This window comes from Oncorhynchus mykiss, chromosome 12 (genome assembly GCF_057628025.1).
Source record: "Oncorhynchus mykiss isolate SJ-2025 chromosome 12, ASM5762802v1, whole genome shotgun sequence".
Taxonomy (NCBI): domain Eukaryota; kingdom Metazoa; phylum Chordata; class Actinopteri; order Salmoniformes; family Salmonidae; genus Oncorhynchus; species Oncorhynchus mykiss.
Genome location: NC_143033.1, coordinates 93,705,135 through 93,727,539, shown reverse-complemented (window position 1 = coordinate 93,727,539; position 22,405 = coordinate 93,705,135). Strand labels below are relative to the sequence as shown.

Here is a 22,405-nt window from a genome sequence, read left to right as displayed (position 1 = left end):
CATCCCTCTCGTTCTATCCATCTAATGTTTTCTCCCTTGCCATATCACACTGTATCATCTCTTCCCCTGTCCTCTCTTTCTATCCATCCCTCTCTTTCTATCCATCTAATGTTTTCTCCCTTGCCATATCACACTGTATCATCTCTTCCCCTGTCCTCTCGTTCTATCCATCTAATGTTTTCTCCCTTGCCATATCACACTGTATCATCTCTTCCCCTGTCCTCTCTTTCTATCCATCCCTCTCTTTCTATCCATCTAATGTTTTCTCCCTTGCCATATCACACTGTATCATCTCCTCCCCTGTCCTCTCTTTCTATCCATCCCTCTCGTTCTATCCATCTAATGTTTTCTCCCTTGCCATATCACACTGTATCATCTCTTCCCCTGTCCTCTCTTTCTATCCATCTAATGTTTTCTCCCTTGCCATATCACACTGTATCATCTCTTCCCCTGTCCTCTCTTTCTATCCATCCCTCTCTTTCTATCCATCTAATGTTTTCTCCCTTGCCATATCACACTGTATCATCTCTTCCCCTGTCCTCTCTTTCTATCCATCTAATGTTTTCTCCCTTGCCATATCACACTGTATCATCTCTTCCCCTGTCCTCTCTTTCTATCCATCCCTCTCTTTCTATCCATCTAATGTTTTCTCCCTTGCCATATCACACTGTATCATCTCTTCCCCTGTCCTCTCTTTCTATCCATCTAATGTTTTCTCCCTTGCCATATCACACTGTATCATCTCTTCCCCTGTCCTCTCTTTCTATCCATCCCTCTCTTTCTATCCATCTGTTTTCTCCCTTGCCATATCACACTGTATCATCTCCTCCCCTGTCCTCTCTTTCTATCCATCTAATGTTTTCTCCCTTGCCATATCACACTGTATCATCTCTTCCCCTGTCCTCTCTTTTTATCCATCTAATGTTTTCTCCCTTGCCATATCACACTGTATCATCTCCTCCCCTGTCCTCTCTTTCCTCTTTTTCTTTGCCATCTCACTATCCCACTCTCTTGCCATCTCTCTTCCTCTCATCTCTTTCTCCTGCTCTCTCTTTCTTCTCTCTCTTTCCCTCTCTTCTGTCCTTAGCTCCAGCTACTCGACTGTGGCCCTAGAGTTTGAGAAGGTGCATCAGATCGCTCCCGTGTTCAACTCGCCCAGGATGTCGCGGCGGAGCCTGCGTCTGCAGACCACTGGCGGTCTCTATGGCAACGACAGCCTGGCTGACTTCTCCTCCCAGAACCACAGCAGCGGAGGGTCCAGTCAGAGAGAGTCATGGTAAGACTACACAGGGTCCAGTCAGAGAGAGTCACGGTCAGACTACACAGGGCCCAGTCAGAGAGAGTCACGGTCAGACTACACAGGGTCTAGTCAGAGAGAGTCACGGTCAGACTACACAGGGCCCAGTCAGAGAGAGTCACGGTCAGACTACACAAGGTCTAGTCAGAGAGAGTCACGGTCAGACTACACAGGGTCCAGTCAGAGAGAGTCACGGTCAGACTACACAGGGTCCAGTCAGAGAGAGTCACGGTCAGACTACACAGGGTCCAGTCAGAGAGAGTCACGGTCAGACTACACAGGGTCCAGTCAGAGAGTGTCACGGTCAGACTACACAGGGCCCAGTCAGAGAGAGTCACGGTCAGTCTACACAGGGTCCAGTCAGAGAGAGTCACGGTCAGACTACACAGGGTCCAGTCAGAGAGAGTCACGGTCAGACTACACAGGGTCCAGTCAGAGTCACGGTCAGACTACACAGGGTCCAGTCAGAGAGAGTCATGGTCAGACTACACAGGGGAAGGGAGTCAATGGACACACAAACGCACTCATGCAGACACAAAACATTAGCCTTATATTAACATTAAATATGTACACACAGAGGCAGCTGGAGGCAGATACACACAGAGGCAGCTGGAGATACACACAGGGGCAGGCACACACTGACTTCTATAATCTTTATCAATCTCTCTCCTGTCTCTCAGGATGGTGAGGAGCAGAAAGCATCAGCAGCAGTCTGCCTCCAGCTCCCTGTCACTGAACCAGTCCCTGTCACTGAACCAGTCCCTGTCCCTGAACCAGTCCCTGTCCCTGAACCAGTCCCTGTCCCTGTCCCTGAACCAGACGCCACGCAAGACCCTCTCCTTCTCCACTAGCAACACTCCCTCTACGGGCTGCACCACTGCCAGCGATGCCTCCCTGCTATCCTCCATCTTGGACCAGTCCAGCCTCCGTCAGCGATCCAACACCACTACTACCACAGACGGCTACTGGGGTCAGTCCAAGAGGAAAGGGCAGGGCATAGGTCATACGATCAGAGGAAGGGTTACGTTTGATAGAGAGGATACATCAGCTCTATTCTGGTCCCAGACCTGTACGGTATGTGCATTAGCCAACTCCTCCGACTATCGTTGGCTTGACATGACAGGTATGGTCAGACAGTCTGTCATACAATGGCTAAAGCACAGGTCTAGAACCAGTCAACCGCAGTTTAAGCTAACTAGCTAGCATGCTAATTTGAATTAGTTTGGTGTTTGCGTGTCTATCCGATATGTAAGGCAGGACTGATGAATGGTTTGTGGGATTAGCAGGGGAGAGACGGGGCAGGCTGATTGTATAATCTCTCCATTGAATCCCTTTGATGTGGTTTTCCAGAGATTAGCTGTGTTATTACCCGTGTGACCCACTACAATGAATTAATAACTATTCAATGATCTCCCGCTGGCTTGGATGATTTGATAATGCTTTATTTCCTCTAGGTTCAGATCAGGATACCAGTCTGAAAGGTGAGACTTCACCATTCATTCTAATGATATTTGTGAGCATTCACCCTGGTAGTGATCTTTTATTACGCATCATCACAACACTTTTCCAGGAAGTAAACACAGGCTTGCTTTAAGGCTAGAGCTCTGATGTGCAAAATAATGATATTTTGAAACCATATAAATGGACTGATGAGAAATATCTGAAGAAAGGGTATTCTAGTCAGAGTTGTACTTAAAAATGTTCATCTTGTGTGTGTTTCCCACAGGGAGGAGTTCAAGGACGGACCACAGCTCAACGGGTGCGAACGGCGGCGTCAACACTGTGTCGCACAGCCACGCCATGGTCGCCAACGGTTACATCTGTAAAGACTGTTCCATACACTCTGAGAGGAAAGAATCTCTCACCACATACTCCTCCTCTTCCTCGTCTCAGGCTGCCTCTGCAGCAGCAGCTGCCGCCACCTTCTCCTCTTCCTCGTCTCAGGCTGCCTCTGCTGCAGTAGCTGCTGCCGCCATCTCATCATCATCATCATCAGCCTCATCCTCCAGTTTATACAGCACGGTCAAGAGTCAGAGGAGCAAGACAGGTGAGAACCTAGTGTGCACACAACTGACTGGGGAGTGAAATGGTTGTGTTCATTAGGCACCAATGGAAGAAAACAGACTGAAACATGGAGGGACAACCTGGACGCTCATTTCATTTTCTATTGCAAAACACTTTCTGTTGCATTCCCTAATGAACATGACCCACTGTTCCTCTCCTAGGAACAAGGTAAACAGGAGGTTCTTTCTGTTTGATGGTTTACAAACCTGTGCATATCACACTGTTTCCTTAATTTCTAAAATCTCTAAGTCCCGTTAGAAGACCACTTTAAAAGCCCAGAATGCCCAAAATAAGTTAAAATGATCAGTCATCCAGCCAGTTGTTGTGTGTTTCTCTGTTTCTGTTTGCTTATTAGTGCTGATGCTACGTGGGCTTCCACTTAGGGGAAGGACCCATTTCTCCACCTTTTATATGTCTGGCTAAGTTAACTAACCTGCCGTCCTTTCTCTGTCTAGGTCTCCTGGTGTCAGTCTCTAACACGTGTGTCCACTACAGCAGACGAGCCCTGACCCCCATAGTGTCCCTGATGACACTGCTCTTCCAGAACATTCTGTGGCTGGGCACAAGAGCCAGGAGCCACTCAGGCAAAGGTATACGAGATGCTTACTACTGGGGTCTGTTCAGAGGAGCGCAACTTTACAAAATGTTCACGTAGAAATGCATTATGTAGAACAGATGGTGCAGAATTGGGCATCATATCAGCTCTATTCATTGTATTTCTATCTGCAAATTTCACCTCACTGAATTCCCCCTTATACTACTTCCCTTCACACCCATCTCTCTCTCCTTTTTTTTTTTACTGTCTTTCGTGGTTTGATTTATTCAAAGCTGTTCAACCTGATAGTCTCAAGGAACTGGACTCCAGTTCATCGTAATGGTACTATCAAAATATATATTTTTAAGATTCAAAAGGATCTCCACTCCTGTCTCTTCCCAGCCTCAAAACTGTGACAGGTGGAAATGGAATAGCCTGGTCCCAGATCTGTATGGGCCTTAACATTAGTCAGATGAGTTGTTTAAATGAAGCAAAAACACAAAATTATAGTCTGAGTTGTCGGCTAAATAAAGCAAAATACTGATCTGGTCCCGGGCTGGAATGGGTACGGGGGTTTAACAGACAGATTATCTGATCTGACCTTTGATGTGTGGTATGGTTGTGTCACTAGGTGTCCTGGCGTCCCTATTAGACAGGGCCAGATGGGCTGTCTCCTCCAGCGCGTCCCGTGTCTCTTGGCTCTTTAAGCAGACTACTCTCCACAGGATGATGGGCTACAGGGCCAACGACTACGAAGGCAAAGGTACCTGACCCACCGCCGAGCTGAGGTCAGGAGGCATGGGTCAAAGGTCATCGGTCATCAACACTGACCTTGGTGACCTCTTTTTTTTCAGCCCTCTATTTCCGCTGTCCGCCGACACGACTTCTTTCTCAAGCTCTTGGTCTTTGCATTTCTGTGTCTGTAAAAACATAACCTTATGCCCAGCCTTCACAGATAACTGTGCATGTATAGTAATGGTTTGGTGGATTATAATGTAGAGGAAAGCTTCTCTCCACGGTATGTACAGATGCTGTTTTCTACTGTGTAGTTTCACCACAGATAACTCTATTTCAGTCTTCAGAGCCTCTCTCCAGCTCTGTCCATCTACCTCTGTTCAGTCGTGGCCAAAAGTTTTGAGAATGACACACATATTAATTTTCACAAAGTCTGCTGCCTCAGTTTGTATGATGGCAATTTGCATATACTCCAGAATGTTATGAAGAGTGATCATATGAATTACAATTAATTGCAAAGTCCCTCTTTGCCATGCAAATGAACTGAATCCCCCAAAAACATTTCCACTGCATTTCAGCACTGCCACAAAAGGACCAGCTGACATGTCAGTGATTCTCTTGTTAACACAGGTGTGAGTGTTGACGAGGTCAAGGCTGGAGATCACTCTGTCATGCTGATTGAGGTCGAACAACAGACTGGAAGCTTCAAAAGCTGGTGCTTGGAATCATTCTTCATCCTCTGTCAAGCATGGTTACCTGCAAGGAAACACGTGCTGTCATCATTGCTTTGCATAAAAAGGGCTTCACAGGCAAGAATATTGCTGCCAGTTACGTTGCACCTAAATCAACCATTTATCGGCTCATAAAGAACTTCAAGGAGAGCGGTTCAATTGTTGTGAAGAAGGCTTCAGGGCGCCCAAGAAAGTCCAGCAAGCGCCAGGACCGTCTCCTAAAGTTGTCAGCTGCGGGATCGGGGCACCACCAGTACAGAGCTTGCTCAGGTATGGCAACAGGCAGGTGTGAGTGCATCTGCACGCACAGTGAGGCTAAGACTTTTGGAGGATGGCCTGTTTTCAAGAAGGTCAGCAAAGAAGCCACTTCTCTCCAGGAAAAACATCAGGGACAGACTGATATTCTGCAAAAGGTACAGGGATTGGACTGCTGAGGATAATTTTCTCTGAATTCCCTTTCCGATTGTTTGGGGCATCCGGAAAAAAGCTTGTCCGGAGAAGACAAGGTGAGCGCTACCATCAATCCTGTGTCATGCCAACAGTAAAGCATCCTGAGACCATTCATGTGTGGGGTTGCTTGTCAGCCAAGGGAGTGGGCTCACTCACAATTTTGCCTAAGAACACAGTCATGAATAAAGAATGGTACCAACACATCCTCCGAGAGCAACTTCTCCAAACCGTCCAGGAACAGTTTGGTGACGACCAATGCCTTTTCCAGCATGATTGAGCACCTTGCCATAAGGCAAACGTGATAGTTAAGTGGCTCGGGGAACAAAACATTTATATTTTGGGTCCTTGGCAAGGAAACTCCCCAGACCTTAATCCCATTGAGAACTTGTGGTCAATCCTCAAGAGGCGGGTGGACAAACAAAAACCCACAAATTCTGACAAACTCCAAGCATTGATTATGCAAGAATGGGCTGCCATCAGTCAGGATGTGGCCCAGACGTTAATTGACAGCATGCCAGGGTGGATTGCAGAGGTCTTGAAAAAGAAGGGTCAACACTGTAAATATTGACTCTTTGCATCAACTTCATGTAATTGTCAATAAAAGCCGTTGACACTTATGAAATGCTTGTAATTATACTTCAGTATTCCATAGTAACATCTGACAGAAATATCTAAAGACACTGAAGCAGCAAACTTTGTGGAAATTAATATTTTTGTCATTCTCAAAACTTTTGGCCACGGCTGTATGCTCATCACTGAAACGGTCCTCCATACCTCTTAAAGAGACAGAGACAGAACTCCTGTACTACCTCACTGCCTGTCAGTCATCTTTGTTTTCCCCCTACACTCTCTCCCTCTCTGTCTGTCTCTCTCTTCATCCATCTCTGGTTTAATACAGGTCCACTTGATTACGTTAACAAATGGTCTTCTTTCCACTTTGGTTGGTTCCCTTGGTGACAAATTTCCCTCTTACCCTCTCTTTCTTGTGTGTCCAAATATACAATACGTCACACGCTCTTGGTCACCACTCGCCTGCAGAATTAAATGTTTTGTTATGTAAATATGATTATTAATAGTTTGTTGTGTTGCAGCTCACTCCAGTTACTGTGGGAGCATGAATGTAAAAGACCACGTGATGGGAGATGGACACCACCACTTTTTAAATGGCTCGTTGTGTAAGTAGTCAACACGCTCACACACACAGACTCACACCCATGTGCATGCGCACACACACACACAAATTCCCTCTCAAGTGCTCTATTCGTGCCAGTGGGCCACTTTGTCACCCTGATTGACCCAGAGTTAATTATATGCGTGACCTATTTCCAGATCAGTGCATAGGGGTTATATGAACCACTAGGGCCAGTGGCCAGCCGGTCACACCTCTTTCCCCAGTCAGTGACTGTACTCTGGCTACTGGTCTCCCTAGTCAGACACAGCAGGTGTTTGTGTGTTTCCATATAAGCTCTGAGAGTTTTTTTTTTAAAGATTGTTTTGAAAAGGCCGAAACCCATAAAGATCAATCAGATGTATCTCTGTGAATGTTTCACTTCACTTTAAAGATTGTTTCAAGGAAACTGGGAGAGGAAATAGCTAGTCCTGTAGGGTTACATTCCATGATGTCTTATCTAACATCTTCCTAAACTACACTGCTGTCAGACAGAATGACAATGCAGTTGAACAAACGTCAAACAGAGAACAAAGGCCTGTTTGACACAGAAGCTGCTAATCCAAACATCTGGAGGGAGGAAGGGATGGGCTGTGTTACCAAAGAGAGAACCTGGAACGTTACCTTTCTTGGCTGAACATGCGCACATCTCAGAATATTGCTTTTTCATATTAACGTGGTTCCTGTGTTCTAAGATTTGATCATCTACGCATTTTGAATAAAGACAACCTGGAACGCAACCAGAGATTGACAGAAAGACAGTTCTCTGTCAACGGTGTTGCAGCTCTTACACTGTGGACATTTCACTCATTCAGAAGCATTTTTTCTATGGTTGGTAGTTTTTATAATACTGGATTTTCCTTCATTTTTTTACATTCCAAAAAAACGAATACATATAAACAAAATTGTACCGACATACAAACAATGACTACATCTCATCTGCCCAGACCTGCATGCTCGCACTCCCATCCCTAGTGCCTGAAATATTGTTTGCAACTTGGTGTTAAATTGTACCAATTCGTTTGTCTCAGTTACACATTCTATTTCAATAATACATCATTAGATTTTTCCATTGTGTCAATGATGGCGGATTGATCGACTTCCAAGTTTTTAGTATCTGTTTTTTCAAAATGATTGATGAGAAGAGAATTGTTCAGCCCATTGGGTATCTCACTACACCCCCACATGACATGTCTTGAAATAGGCAGACAGATTGATTTAAAAGTACTTTTACGTTGTAATTCTTCTGATAGACAACTTTCTAGCTCCGCCCATAACGTCCAAACTTTGTAGCATTCTCAGAAAGCATGGATTAGGGAGTCATTATTAGTTTTACACTTTAGACATGACTTTGCTGTTGTGCTGTAGAATTTCAGAATTTTTCTCTTGCATAATAAATTCTAAACATGACTTTATACTTTAGCATACATTTTTGTTAACTGTAATTTTGTTAGTTATGCTCCAACTGTCCTTGCCTTTAGTTTTCCAAGTGGGCTAGTTTATCGATGAATTCTGAAAAGCTGTCCAAGGATTCTTCCATAAGGTCGTGTTTCTAGGGAGTGATATTGGTTATTTTGGTCAAATACATTTCCTTTTCTTCCATATTGTTTTAGTCTTCTTAGCTATGAAGTTGTTAATGTTCCTAGCTTCATCCTTTGAAAATAGACACATGAAAATATTCTGGAGATGAGCCTGTGCATCTTCAGTATGTACCCATTGTTCCTCTTTAGTGTATTTAACTTTATGTCACAAGTAAAAGCCTTGGGTGGCGACTGGAAGGTTAAACCACCTCTGACTGAGGAAGATGGAAAACTGTCCTCTTTATTCTGTTCATTTAATTTGAATGCTTTTACATTTCATACATTTTTTAGAACTTTTATTTGACTTCTGATTTGTTACGTTATAGACATTTTTTGTCTCTGAGTTGCGTTGATGTTTATTGCATTTAATTTGACATCATTTTTCATTAATTTGTTTTTTGTTTTGTTTGTTTTCTTTTCCTTGTCTGCCATCCATCCGTCATGTGGTCTGGCTCAGGTGACGACTGTAAAGGGAAGCAGCACCTGGAGACCAACACACTGGTCCACAGTCACACACAGACCTCCAGAACTCACCGTCTACTGGGGGGTCTGTGGACCCTTATAGTTTACACAGGTTATAATCCCCTTCCTCCTCCTCCTGGCTTCCTTACTGATCTAATACACATACAGGTTAACCCCCTTCCTCCTCTCCCTGACTTCCTTACTGATCTAATATACATACAGGTTAACCCCCTTCCTCCTCCTCCTGGCTTCCTTACTGATCTAATACACATACAGGTTAACCCCCTTCCTCCTCCTCCTGGCTTCCTTACTGATCTAATACACATACAGGTTAACCCCCTTCCTCCTCCTCCTGGCTTCCTTACTGATCTAATACACATACTGGTTAACCCCCTTCCTCCTCTCCTTGGCTTCCTTACTGATCTAATACACATACTGGTTAACCCCCTTCCTCGTCTCCCTGGCCTCCTTCCTTATTGACCTAATACACATACAGGTTAACCCCTTCCTCCTCTCCCTGGCCTCCTTCCTTACTGACCTAATACACATACATCAGAGTTGTATTGATCGGTCCAAACCGTAGCAAACGTTCTGCAACAGAAACCAAAAACAAGCATTTCTTATTGGACAAGTTCTGGTAGTCCTTCCCTGACTCAGTCAGTTTGATTCTGTTTGGTGCCTAATGAATACGACCCTTGCTTTATGAACCTTGCGCACATAGACTTTTCATAGGAATCTCTCATTGACATCAATGCAAATTCTATACAAACTGTGGGTGTGGGGAGATACATTTCCCTACCTTCCACTACGGGTCTAGGACCTGTTTTGTTGCACTGCTGATAGTGGCTGAGGTCAGGACTAGGCCCAAGAGAGCTGATCTGAAATCAGTTGTGAACTGAAGCCTCAGTATTTTGAATTGTCCTAATGCCCAGCATTTGTTATTAGCATGTCATTAGCACTCTATTTACTGAATTGAATCACTATGATTTCTTAGGTTTTTACCTTTATTGTAACAGGTTAGTCTCATTGACATTGAGATAAAACATCCTATCTTTTTAAGAGAGACCTGGCCAAAATAGCAGCACATAAAGTTTCATAAAAAGACCATTTTCTAATGAAAGCTTCAACGTTGTGTGTTTGTTCTGACCTTCCAGGCTACTGTCTGCTCCAGCCAGGTTACTATGTAGTGAGGGCAGGCCTGGCGCTGGGGTCAGCAGTGGGGTCAGCAGTACGGTCAGTGGCTCAGAGACTGCTGTCAGTGCTGTGTCTAGTCCTGGGAGCTCCAGGTTAGTTACCCTGTGTTGCATCCATCCTCTCTTCATCAGTATTTAGTTGTTATATCAGTTGCTCTTTCTTATATCATACGAAACCACTCCCCCCCCCCCCCCAGGTAAAGCAGCCAGGCGGTTGTTGTGGTGTCTGGGGACAGGCTGGTACCAGCTGGTGTCTCTCATGTCTCTGTTCAACGTCTTCTTCCTGACCCGGTGAGAGCCTCCGTTACTGTATCCAACTCATGTGACTTTTGCCCGTGTAGTTCTCAGAAAGATCCTTGTGTAGATGATTTTAATTGACCTACTATTGTCCTTTGTTATCGGAGGTTGGAGATTTAACTGTGGCTGTAACTTTTGGTTGATGTGATTGACAGCAGAGACATTTCAGATATCTGGGGCAAACCGTAGTAAAACAGCCAAATGTTTAGCAATGGAAAATGACAGGTTTTTGTCATTGGACAAGTTTACATTGTACCATTGTACCAGTTATCATTGTGCATGTTTGATAAATATTTGACTGTTCTTATGCAGGCTCTGTCTTACACGTTAAATCTTAATTAGATTGAATTATATTTTGGTTTTATTTAGGCATTTGTCATTTCTTCAGATGAAATGAAATAATGAAAGCAAAGGGTCAGGATAGATGGGTTCTGTCAATTATAGATGCACATGCCAGATATGATGATTGAATTATTTAGTCATGACTTTTAGATATTACGATTTTAACTAAATTATTTCTCTCATCTGAGGAAGGAAAGGTTACAGTGTCTTATCAGGTTATGTTTGACGGTGTGTGTGCGTATCTCAGGTGTGTTTTGCTCACTGCTCTGTGTGTGTGTGTGTGTGTGTGTGTCTTTCAGGTGCCTGCCCAGAATGTGGAAGCTCCTCCTCTTCCTCCTTCCCTTCCTGATATTCCTGTGTGAGTAACAGTGTGCTCACCTGACCTACTTCACACACAAACACGCTGATCTGTCAGCTGTGTAGCACCAGAGCTGTTAACCAGCCCCCCAGAGCTTGCTCCAAATCCAGCCCCAGATCGAGGTCACTCTTACTGGGCACACAGCTACAGAACCAGCCCTTCTGTGGAACAACACTTTTACACACTGTACTTTCTACACTAACAGTCTACTCAGAAAAGCACGGACTTGCATTCATAAACCCACAAGCTACTATCAAATCCCCAAATTCATGCATAAACACAAAAAAACATATACGACAGGCAGGTTGTTGCATAATGTAGTTCCTGTTGATTCATTTCCCTGTTTCTCTCTCCTCTCAGGGTTGTGGTTCTGGGGTCCGTCCAGTTTCCTCTCCTACCTTCCAGCCATAAACCTGACAGAGTGGCGCTCCAGAGTGGTGTCCCCCTTCACCCTCTCATCGTTTATCCTGACCCCTGCCCTTGTTCCCACCCCCGCCACACCACTGGAGCAGACCCCCACAGCAACCCCCGGCCCACAGGCACAGGTAAGAGAGGAGCTCGCCTGAGAAGTTTGAGGGCGTCTCTCAATTTGTGTCTGTATTGTGCAAATATGGTGCTTCGTGAATGTTGGACTAAAACAAGCTTTCTTGTTCTCTCTCTAACCTCTCACTATACTTCTGTGTCCCTCATTTATTTCTGTCTATCCCGTATCTCCCTCTACAGCCAGTCCTTCCCCCCATAGTCACCGTGGACACAGAGGGCCTGGAGCGTCTGGAGCGGGTAGAGCATGGTCTGACCCTGCTGTGGGAGCGGGTGAAGCAGGGGGACCAGAGGCAGGAGCAGCATCACGGGGACACCCTGGCCCAGTACACCCTCCTGAGGGAGCAGCTGGACAGCCAGACAGACAGAGACAACCTGGGTCCCTGGGTCTCTGGCTTGCTGGAGCACAGGATCACCCTGCTGAGAGGAGAGCTGGAGCAGCAGGAGGCCTCACACAGGGCACAGGTAGGGATGGCTGTCAGGGGAGGGGAAAGGGACTGGGGCCGGACACAAAGATGTTGATAGGACTGGGGGTTGGGAGGTGGGACTGGGGGTTGGGACTGGGGGTTGGGACTGGGGGTTGGGACTGGGGGTTGGGACTGGGGGTTGGGACTGGGGGTTGGGACTTGGGGTTGGGACTTGGGGTTGGGACTTGGGGTTGGGACTTGGGGTTGGGACTTGGGGTTGGGACTTGGTGTTAGGACTTGGGGTTGGGACTTGGGGTTGGGGGTTGGGACTTGGTTTAGGAATGGGGTTGGGACTTGGGGTTGGGACTTGGGGTAGGGTCTTGGGGTTGGGTCTTGGGGGTTGGGTCTTGGGGGTTGGGTCTTAGGGGTTGGGAATGGGGGTTGGGTCCTTGGGGTTGGGAATGGGGGTTGGGAATGGGTGTTGGGACTTGGTTGGGACTTGGTTGGGACTTGAGGTTGGGACTTGGTGTTGGGAATGGGGGTTGGGACTTGAGGTTGGGGTTTGGTGGCAGGAATGAGGTTTGGGTTTGGTGGCAGGAATGAGGTTGGGGCTTGGTGGCAGGAATGAGGTTGGGGTTTGGTGGCAGGAATGGGGTTGGGGTTTGGTGGCAGGAATGGGGTTGGGGCTTGGTGGCAGGAATGGGGTTGGGGCTTGGTGGCAGGAATGGGGTTGGGGCTTGGTGGCAGGAATGGGGTTGGGGTTTGGTGGTAGGAATGGGGTTGGGGTTTGGTGGCAGGAATGGGGTTGGGGTTTGGTGACAGGAATGGGGTTGGGGTTTGGTGGCAGGAATGGGGTTGGGGTTTGGTGGCAGGAATGGGGTTGGGGCTTGGTGGCAGGAATGGGGTTGGGGCTTGGTGGCAGGAATGGGGTTGGGGCTTGGTGGCAGGAATGGGGTTGGGGCTTGGTGGCAGGAATGGGGTTGGGGCTTGGTTGCAGGAATGGGGTTGGAGCTTGGTTGCAGGAATGGGGTTGGAGCTTGGTTGCAGGGCTGATCAGAGGGTTGAGCTTCAACACTTTAATTGATAACTGTACAGATTTGTGCTTTTTATGTAGGGTCAGATTTCAGTCCGTTTTGCTTCGTAAGCATTCCATACTGACCCCCTATTCCTTATTACCGAGTTCCTTACTCTTTACTTCTGGGTGACCTTTTCTCCTCTCTCCCTCTCTCCTGTGCAGACTGAAGAGCAGAGGGTTCAGCAGGAGCAGAGTCAGGAGACACGGCTAGCTGAGCTGGAGGGGCTGCTGCAGGTCCTCGCTACTAAAACTGAGGTAATGTCTATTACTGAGAAATACACACAATACCCCATTACCTACATATCCCAATACATACAGGAACATACAGGTCCTGGCAGTTGAGACTGAGGAAATGGTCTATGGGAAATGCACACCAGACTATGAATTAAACTCTGTGAAATCAAATGCATCCATCCAGAAGCATACGTTACCTCCACAGCTCATCTGAACACACACCACTAGATCTTAGCAGGCTAACAGCTAAGCTTGAGGTGCAGTCTCACAAGCTTATTACTGATTGACACATACAAGACCCACGCATCACATTACCCACCCATAGGAACACAAACAGGAACATACCGGTTCTGGCACCAGTCCGTACATACATCATCTCAGGTAGTTCATTTGAATACATACAGTATGACACACACTCATACAAGTCTAGTCATCTGGTCAGCATGTCCCTGTCCTTTTAGGTTAATTGTGATGACATATAATGCCCGTGCTGAAAGTGTTCATGTCAACACATGCTGTATTGAAGCTTATTGGCCATTCATTTATATTACAGTACTGTACATTTTCATTTATATTACAGTACTGTACATTTTAATTTATATTACAGTACTGTACATTTTAATTTATATTACAGTACTGTACATTTTAATTTATATTACAGTACTGTACATTTTCATTTATGTTACAGTACTGTACATTTTAATTTATATTACAGTACTGTACATTTTCATTTATATTACAGTACTGTACATTTTAATTTATATTACAGTACTGTACATTTTCATTTATATTACAGTACTGTACATTTTCATTTATATTACAGTACTGTACATTTTCATTTGTGTTACAGTACTGTACATTTTCATTTATGTTACAGTACTGTACATTTTCATTTGTGTTACAGTACTGTACATTTTCATTTTTGTTACAGTACTGTACATTTTCATTTTTGTTACAGTACTGTACATTTTCATTTTTGTTACAGTACTGTACATTTTCATTTATATTACAGTACTGTACATTTTCATTTATATTACAGTACTGTACATTTTCATTTATATTATAGTACTGTACATTTGAATTTATATTACAGTACTGTACTGTATTTTAATGAGGTTGTATTTCAGGCGGTGCAACAGAAACAGGAACAGCGGAAGGAGGAGACAGAGGAGACAGCCACACCAGCCCCTGCCTCTGTCCGTGTCAGGTAGGTTCACGGGCGGTGGCTTAACGTCCATAGATGATATAGTGCAGAACTTCTCTACGGTTTCCACCTGCACTCCATTTCATGGGGAAAGAAACTCTTGCACACTGATTCTCTTCATTTTCCCCACAATGTTTTAATGTCTTATAACTGAAACATTGGTCTAAGTGGTCCATTATTAAATCAAACAATAGAGCCAGTGTATTGGAGTTCGTTTTTTTTTACAGCATGCAAACATTTAATTTTTTAAAGTGTGGAGCCAAGTCCAGGGTTGCAAAATTTGTGGCAATTTCTCAAAACTTGTTTACCAGAAATGTTGGTTAGAAGCTTGCTGGAATCAGGAGGTAATAAGCCAGACATCAGGGAATCTTCCAAACTGGATATCTGGAAAATGGGGGATTTTGGATAAATGTTTCAAACCTAAGCAATTGTAACAGAGACACTTCTCTCTCTTTCCCCCTTTATCTCTCTGGCTTTCTCTTTTCTCCGCCTCAGTGTGGGTGTGGACCCGGAGGCCCCTGCTGCTTTGCTGGCGGAGGTGCAGAGGCTGGAGGGGGAGCTGAGTCGGATCAGGGGCGACCTGCAGGGGGTGATGGGATGTCAGGGGAAATGTGAGCAGCTGAACACAATCCAGGAAACAGTGAGTATGAGAGACAACTGTCTGTTTACTGCTTTTAGTGTTTACTGTACCTTGTGCTGATATAGCTCAGTCTTTATTATAGTATGAGAGACAACTGTCTGTTTACTGCTTTTAGTGTTTACTGTACCTTGTGCTGATATAGCTCAGTCTTTATTATAGTATGGGAGACAACTGTCTGTTTACTGCTTTTAGTGTTTACTGTACCTTGTGCTGATATAGCTCAGTCTTTATTATAGTATGGGAGACAACTGTCTGTTTACTGCTTTTAGTGTTTACTGTACCTTGTGCTGATATAGCTCAGTCTTTATTATAGTATGGGAGACAACTGTCTGTTTACTGCTTTTAGTGTTTACTGTACCTTGTGCTGATATAGCTCAGTCTTTATTATAGTATGGGAGACAACTGTCTGTTTACTGCTTTTAGTGTTTACTGTACCTTGCGCTGATATAGCTCAGTCTTTATTATAGTATGAGAGACAACTGTCTGTTTACTGCTTTTAGTGTTTACTGTACCTTGTGCTGATATAGCTCAGTCTTTATTATAGTATGGGAGACAACTGTCTGTTTACTGCTTTTAGTGTTTACTGTACCTTGTGCTGATATAGCTCAGTCTTTATTATAGTATGGGAGACAACTGTCTGTTTACTGTACCTTGCGCTGATATAGCTCAGTCTTTATTATAGTATGGGAGACAACTGTCTGTTTACTGCTTTTAGTGTTTACTGTACCTTGTGCTGATATAGCTCAGTCTTTATTATAGTAGTTGTACATTACCTTTGTAATATAATGGCATTCTTCCAAATGACAGCCTGTACTGTGCTGTTACTGAATGGAACTTCTACATGATGTACATATGTATTCTGCAGTTACAGCCCCTCACACATGATGTGTCTCACCTCTCCCTCTCTCTCACCTCTCCCTCCCAGGTGTCCGCCCAGGTGAGGCGGGAGCTGCAGGCCCTGTTCTACGGCTCTGACGACCAGACCCACCAGGGAGAACCAGACATCCCCGAGGGACTCCTCCAGTGGCTGTCGTCGCGCTACGTGAGCGGGGCCGACCTGCAGACCCTCCTGACCAACCTGGAGCTCAGCATCCTGAGGAACGTGTCGCTGCAGCTGGAGCAGAGCAGGGCCGAGGCCCGGACGGAGGCTGAGGCCAGGGCTGCAGTCATCATCACGCAGACCCAGGCTATTACACAGAGTGTCCAACACACCGCCGTGGGCGAGGGACTGTCTGAGGAGGTAGACTACACACTCCACTATAGGGACTCTTTGTTGTCGTTAACCCAGTGCTACTCACTGTCATCAGAGGAACGGCTTCATTATCATGATTTATTTCATGATGGACCGGTGTCCTGGACCCAGATTCTCCATAGAGCATGCTTTTGACTTCACGGCCCGCATCCACAAAGTTTCTCAGGGTAGGAGTGCTGATCTAGGATCTGACCATATAACCTTATCTGTTATGATCTAAAAGGCTAAACTGATCTTGGATCATTCAGCACTACTACTCTGAGATGCTTTGTGAACAGTGGATCAGGAGTAGGTTTAATTTGGGTCTTGGAAACCACCTTCCTATATGATGTACTTTCACTATATGATGACTGTTACTTTAAGGGGTCATGATTGTCAGTGAGACTAGGAGTCACTGTGTGTGGAGGTGCATGGCAGAGTCTCTGCAAAAGGTATCCAACCATACACACATCCTAACCCCCCGTCCCTGCCTCTGCCTCTCTCTCCCCTAGCAAGTGCAGCTGATCGTCCAGAATGCCCTGAAACTCTACTCCCAGGATAGGACGGGCCTAGTGGACTACGCCCTGGAGTCTGGAGGTAAAGAGAGACCTCTCACTCAGTTTACATGAACAGAACCACTCTGTGGCTTAGAGCCAGCCTGTTGACATGTCCATGAACAGAACCACCCTGTGGGTTAGAGCCAGCCTGTTGACATGTCCATGAACAGAACCACCCTGTGGCTTAGAGCCATCCTGTTGACATGTCCATGAACAGAACCACTCTGTGGCTTAGAGCCAGCCTGTTGACATGTCCATGAACAGAACCACCCTGTGGGTTAGAGCCAGCCTGTTGACATGTCCATGAACAGAACCACTCTGTGGGTTAGAGCCAGCCTGTTGACATGTCCATGAACAGAACCATCCTGTGGGTTAGAGCCAGCCTGTTGACATGTCCATGAACAGAACCACTCTGTGGGTTAGAGCCAGCCTGTTGACATGTCCATGAACAGAACCACTCTGTGGGTTAGAGCCAGCCTGTTGACATGTCCATGAACAGAACCACTCTGTGGGTTAGAGCCAACCTGTTGACATGTCCATGAACAGAACCACTCTGTGGGTTAGAGCCAGCCTGTTGACATGTCCATGAACAGAACCACTCTGTGGGTTAGAGCCAGCCTGTTGACATGTCCATGAACAGAACCATCCTGTGGTTCAGAACCATCCTGTGGGTTACAGCCAGCCTGTTGACATGTCCATGAACAGAACCATCCTGTGGTTCAGAACCATCCTGTGGATTAGAGCCAGCCTGTTGACATGTCCATGAACAGAACCATCCTGTGGTTCAGAACCATCCTGTGGATTAGAGCCAGCCTGTTGACATGTCCATGAACAGAACCATCCTGTGGTTCAGAACCATCCTGTGGATTAGAGCCAGCCTGTTGACATGTCCATGAACAGAACCATCCTGTGGTTCAGAACCATCCTGTGGATTAGAGCCAGCCTGTTGACATGTCCATGAACAGAACCATCCTGTGGTTCAGAACCATCCTGTGGATTAGAGCCAGCCTGTTGACTTGTCCATGAACAGAACCATCCTGTGGTTCAGAACCACTCTATGGGTTAGAGCCAGCTTGTTGACTTGTCCATGAACAGAACCATCCTGTGGTTCAGAACCATCCTGTGGATTAGAGCCAGCCTGTTGACATGTCCATGAACAGAACCATCCTGTGGTTCAGAACCATCCTGTGGATTAGAGCCAGCCTGTTGACATGTCCATGAACAGAACCATCCTGTGGTTCAGAACCATCCTGTGGATTAGAGCCAGCCTGTTGACATGTCCATGAACAGAACCATCCTGTGGTTCAGAACCATCCTGTGGATTAGAGCCAGCCTGTTGACATGTCCATGAACAGAACCATCCTGTGGTTCAGAACCATCCTGTGGATTAGAGCCAGCCTGTTGACATGTCCATGAACAGAACCATCCTGTGGTTCAGAACCATCCTGTGGGTTACAGCCAGCTCCATGATGGGGGTTTATAATGGAAGGATTATCCTAGCCTAGTGTTACATAACTATAAAGCAGCCAGCACTGAGGAGTTTGTCCCAAATGGCACCCTATTCCCTATATAGTGCTCTACTATGAAGGGAATAGGGTGCCTATGGTGTCCTACTTTTGACCAGGACAAAAGTAGTGCACTATAAAGGGAATAGGGTGCCAGGTCAAAAGTAGTGTACTAAGGGAATAGTGTGCCATTTCAGTATGAATGGTACTGGTATAACAGTAGTGAAGAGGGTAGTAGGGCATTAGAGACCAAAGCTCAGGTAGTCTGGCTCCGTGGACAATAAGCCTGTTTGTCATACTAATAATGGCCTGTGTGGATTGGACAGGCACAGAGGGCTCCATTAGAGACATCAGATTAGTGGCCAGATGAACTGAGTGGTCTGACGTTTGTCTTGTGTGGATTCTATTTTGATGTGTGTGTTAGTATGGAATCATGTTATTGTATGTTGTGTGTTTCATTGCATTATCCCTGTGTATGGTCAGATGGCTTTTCTATACAGTTTCCTCACCACAGAGTTGTGGTTCAGGCATTAGGATTTCTGACTCGTATACATTTTGACCTAAGATTGAATAAGAATGTCTTTCTTGCTCCCATTCTTTCATTGATTGATTGGTTGATTAAATAAAGATCCACTTATTCCCAGCAGATAACACTCATAAACCTTAAGACATGTATTTCCAATGTGGTCTTCCGGGGTAGAAATAGAAAGGAATCTATTGTGGTTGAACTGTGGTAATGATGTAACATGGTCATGTGTCTGTGCGGTCAGGCGGTAGCATCCTAAGCACGCGCTGCTCGGAGACGTACGAGACAAAGACGGCCCTCATGAGTCTGTTCAGCGTGCCCCTCTGGTACTTCTCCCAGTCGCCCCGCGTCGCCATCCAGGTGAGCTCTCCAATTCAAACCTTCAGAAGCTTTATTGTTCCAGGTCACAAACACAGTGTACAAATAAAAACACATTCCAACAATAGCTGCAATCCAGGAATAGCTGCTGAGCTGCTTAGAAGACACTGATTCAATAGTTATTCCAGAAAGAAGCTGTCGTTTTCAACACCACCAGGGGTCGTTGTTTCCTCTTTATCTGTGTTTTTATTTGTAGATAATGGTAAATGTTTAAAGTCATTAGTCTTGTAAATTTGAACAGGACAGGGATTATCTTGTGGAGACGTTTATCAGTGACTCTAACATGTCTTACCATCTCTTCCTCCCTCCGCCCATCGCCCTTTCCCCTTCCCTCAGCCTGATGTTTATCCAGGGAACTGCTGGGCGTTTAAAGGTTCTCATGGTTACCTGGTCATCCGGTTGTCCCTGAGGATCCTCCCCACAGCCTTCTGTCTGGAGCACATCCCCAAGGCCCTGTCCCCTACCGGCAACATCGCCAGTGCCCCGCGCAACTTCACTGTCTATGTAAGACACACACACACACACACACGCGCGTACTGGCAATATCAGCAACTACACTGTCTACTTAAGACACACGAACACATGTACTGGCAAAATCAGCAACTACACTGTCTATGTAAGACACACACGCACACGTACTGACAATATCAGCAACTACATGGAGTGCCTTCTGTTGGTCATGGGCTATCTATGGTCTCAGTCTCCTGCCTGACGTCACTGACTGGTTTCTGTGTGTTTTCAGGGTCTGGATGATGAGTATCAGGAGGAGGGAAAGCTGTTGGGTCAATACACCTACCAGGAGGACGGAGACTCAATGCAGAACTTCCCTGTCATGGTAAACACAAGAAATGACATCAATTTATACACACTCCTGTGCATACGCCAACAAACACACACAAAACACCTCTCACCATCTTGCATACTATATACCTCTCTCTGGCTCTTTTTTTACTTTGTCAAAAATCATCTTTTTTAAAAATCTGATACTTTGAGATTCAATACTTATCACTCCTCACTATGTCCCTTCCATCCAGGAGAAGAACGAAAGGGCCTTCCAGATCATCGAGGTGCGTGTGCTGACCAACTGGGGTCACCCCGAGTACACCTGCCTCTACCGCTTCAGAGTCCACGGAGAACCACGCATCCAGTGAGGGAGGATGGCGGCCATTTGAACTGCCAGTCAGGATGATATGCATTTCTCTGATATCTGTATATAATACTGGACATATTTTTCTAAATGGAGGGGGCCGGGAAAACCGAGACTGATATAAACGAGTGACTTCAGAAGTATGGGGATGGGTGTTTGATTTATGCTAGAATGTGTCCAAGGGGGTTTTTGTTTTAGTACTGAAATGGTAAAAGAATGAAAGAATGGACTGTAATGAAATGTCAGGGAATGTGAAAGAGAAGAGAAGCGTGAAGGTAGGAGAAGCTCGGTCCCAGTCCCTCCTCCTTAAACCTGCTCTTGCACTGAATTAGCCCTCCAGGTCAGAACCCTTTGGTTTTTGGAGGAGCGTTTTCCTCTGCCGCTCTCACTCAACCACAGGAGCCTGTGACCTCGAGATGAAACGGACTACACACATCTTTTTATTTCCTTACACATCCTGTCTGATTTGGTTGGTGTTTTAATCAGGTTTTATTTTGGATTTTTCTTTGAAAACCCCTTGTGGATTCTGATGGAATTTCAGGGTCAAAGCCACAGAACTGGGCCTAAATGACGTTTTATATAGGCCTCACACACACTGGGCCTACATGACACTGTATAGGCCTCTCTTCTCTTGATACAAAGCTACTTCTCTCTGCTGCTGTTGGTTGGTCAGTCTGCAGGGCCAGCTAACATGGTCAGTGGACACTCGCAAGACACAGACAGGACTACTACCGTTCTTTGGACTCTACAACACTCCTGTTCGTCATGACTTTATGCATCCACACAGCCGTCAAAACTAAGCTCTATCTCTCCTATAGAAAATGTTACACACATGGACAGACTTTTAATGAGTTGATACATGTGTATCTCAAGTTAAGATTTGGTCTTGAAGCTCTGTGGAGTCCAGACTGGAGTGTTAATGAGAGTGAGACTGACAGCCAATGGTTTGGCTTCTTCTAGTGCAGCGAGCCAATGGTTTGGCTGCTCCTTGCACAGTCATTATAACATCCTCTACTAGAGCTTCTACTCCGGAAAAGGGGATCCTTGGGATGTCCCAACTCTGACATCACCCCATTTGAAGTTGAGGTTAGGGTTAGGGTTAGGATAGAGGTTAGAGTTTAGGGTAGGGCCATCCCAAGGATCCCGGATAGCGCATAATCCCTTCTACTCCCTGCAGGAATGTAATCTGTATATTTCATTGTTAATAGTTGGTCCTTTTTTAAGAATGAGATTTTATCAGTGTTGCTTTATGAAAAAAGGGTACACCTTGTCAATATTTCTATTATTTGTATTACCCATTGTAAGTGTAATTATGTTTGACTTTTACCATTTGTAGTTGAGAATAATGACAAATGATGCCTGTAAATGAAATGTGTGTTGCACAAGTCCTCACAATTTGTGGAAAAAACTAGATGGGGTAGCTATAAATTAGTTTTGTGTGGACCAGAAAGTCTAAATGTACAAAAAATTATTTCATGATCCTATTTATTTTTAAGATAATTAGTTACTGCAAGATAGGACTGCAATGTATTTTTATCAAAAAGCTTTTCAGTGCATTTTGGAAACATCTTGGGACAGTACAGATTTGTTTTTCATTTGTTTTTAAATGTTTTTTCGTTTATTTTGTCGCTGCTCTCATCCTGAGGTAGCTAAACCGCATTTAGAATATATTCCTAAAGAATTACATTTGGAGAGCTTTTGGTGCATGTGATATTTTACCTAATAAAGACTATTGGTTTTTTATTTAAA

At 45.2% G+C, this 22,405-nt stretch overlaps 1 protein-coding gene across 8 annotated transcripts in view; it reads left to right on the top strand.

Annotated features, from left to right (window-relative positions):
• The window catches only part of LOC110486946 (SUN domain-containing protein 1), a 48,171-nt gene extending 25,766 nt beyond the window's left edge, over positions 1-22,405 (top strand). For 5 of the 8 annotated variants that reach the window (XM_090194201.1, XM_090194199.1, XM_090194198.1 and 2 more), the window contains 22 exons: positions 1,088-1,276; positions 1,978-2,267; positions 2,752-2,778; positions 3,024-3,344; positions 3,817-3,951; positions 4,528-4,659; positions 6,904-6,987; positions 9,018-9,134; positions 10,177-10,308; positions 10,413-10,506; positions 11,154-11,212; positions 11,573-11,757; positions 11,936-12,217; positions 13,397-13,489; positions 14,596-14,675; positions 15,168-15,312; positions 16,238-16,552; positions 17,056-17,140; positions 19,376-19,491; positions 19,846-20,013; positions 20,252-20,344; positions 20,544-22,405. In XM_090194201.1, coding sequence (XP_090050327.1) covers positions 1,161-1,276; positions 1,978-2,267; positions 2,752-2,778; positions 3,024-3,344; positions 3,817-3,951; positions 4,528-4,659; positions 6,904-6,987; positions 9,018-9,134; positions 10,177-10,308; positions 10,413-10,506; positions 11,154-11,212; positions 11,573-11,757; positions 11,936-12,217; positions 13,397-13,489; positions 14,596-14,675; positions 15,168-15,312; positions 16,238-16,552; positions 17,056-17,140; positions 19,376-19,491; positions 19,846-20,013; positions 20,252-20,344; positions 20,544-20,660 — 3,186 coding nt within the window. In that variant the 5' untranslated portion in view covers positions 1,088-1,160 and the 3' untranslated portion in view covers positions 20,661-22,405. The remainder of the gene's footprint in view (positions 1-1,087; positions 1,277-1,977; positions 2,268-2,751; positions 2,779-3,023; positions 3,345-3,816; positions 3,952-4,527; positions 4,660-6,903; positions 6,988-9,017; positions 9,135-10,176; positions 10,309-10,412; positions 10,507-11,153; positions 11,213-11,572; positions 11,758-11,935; positions 12,218-13,396; positions 13,490-14,595; positions 14,676-15,167; positions 15,313-16,237; positions 16,553-17,055; positions 17,141-19,375; positions 19,492-19,845; positions 20,014-20,251; positions 20,345-20,543) is intronic. The other 3 variants (XM_090194204.1, XM_090194200.1, XM_090194205.1) reach the window with 1 other exon arrangement.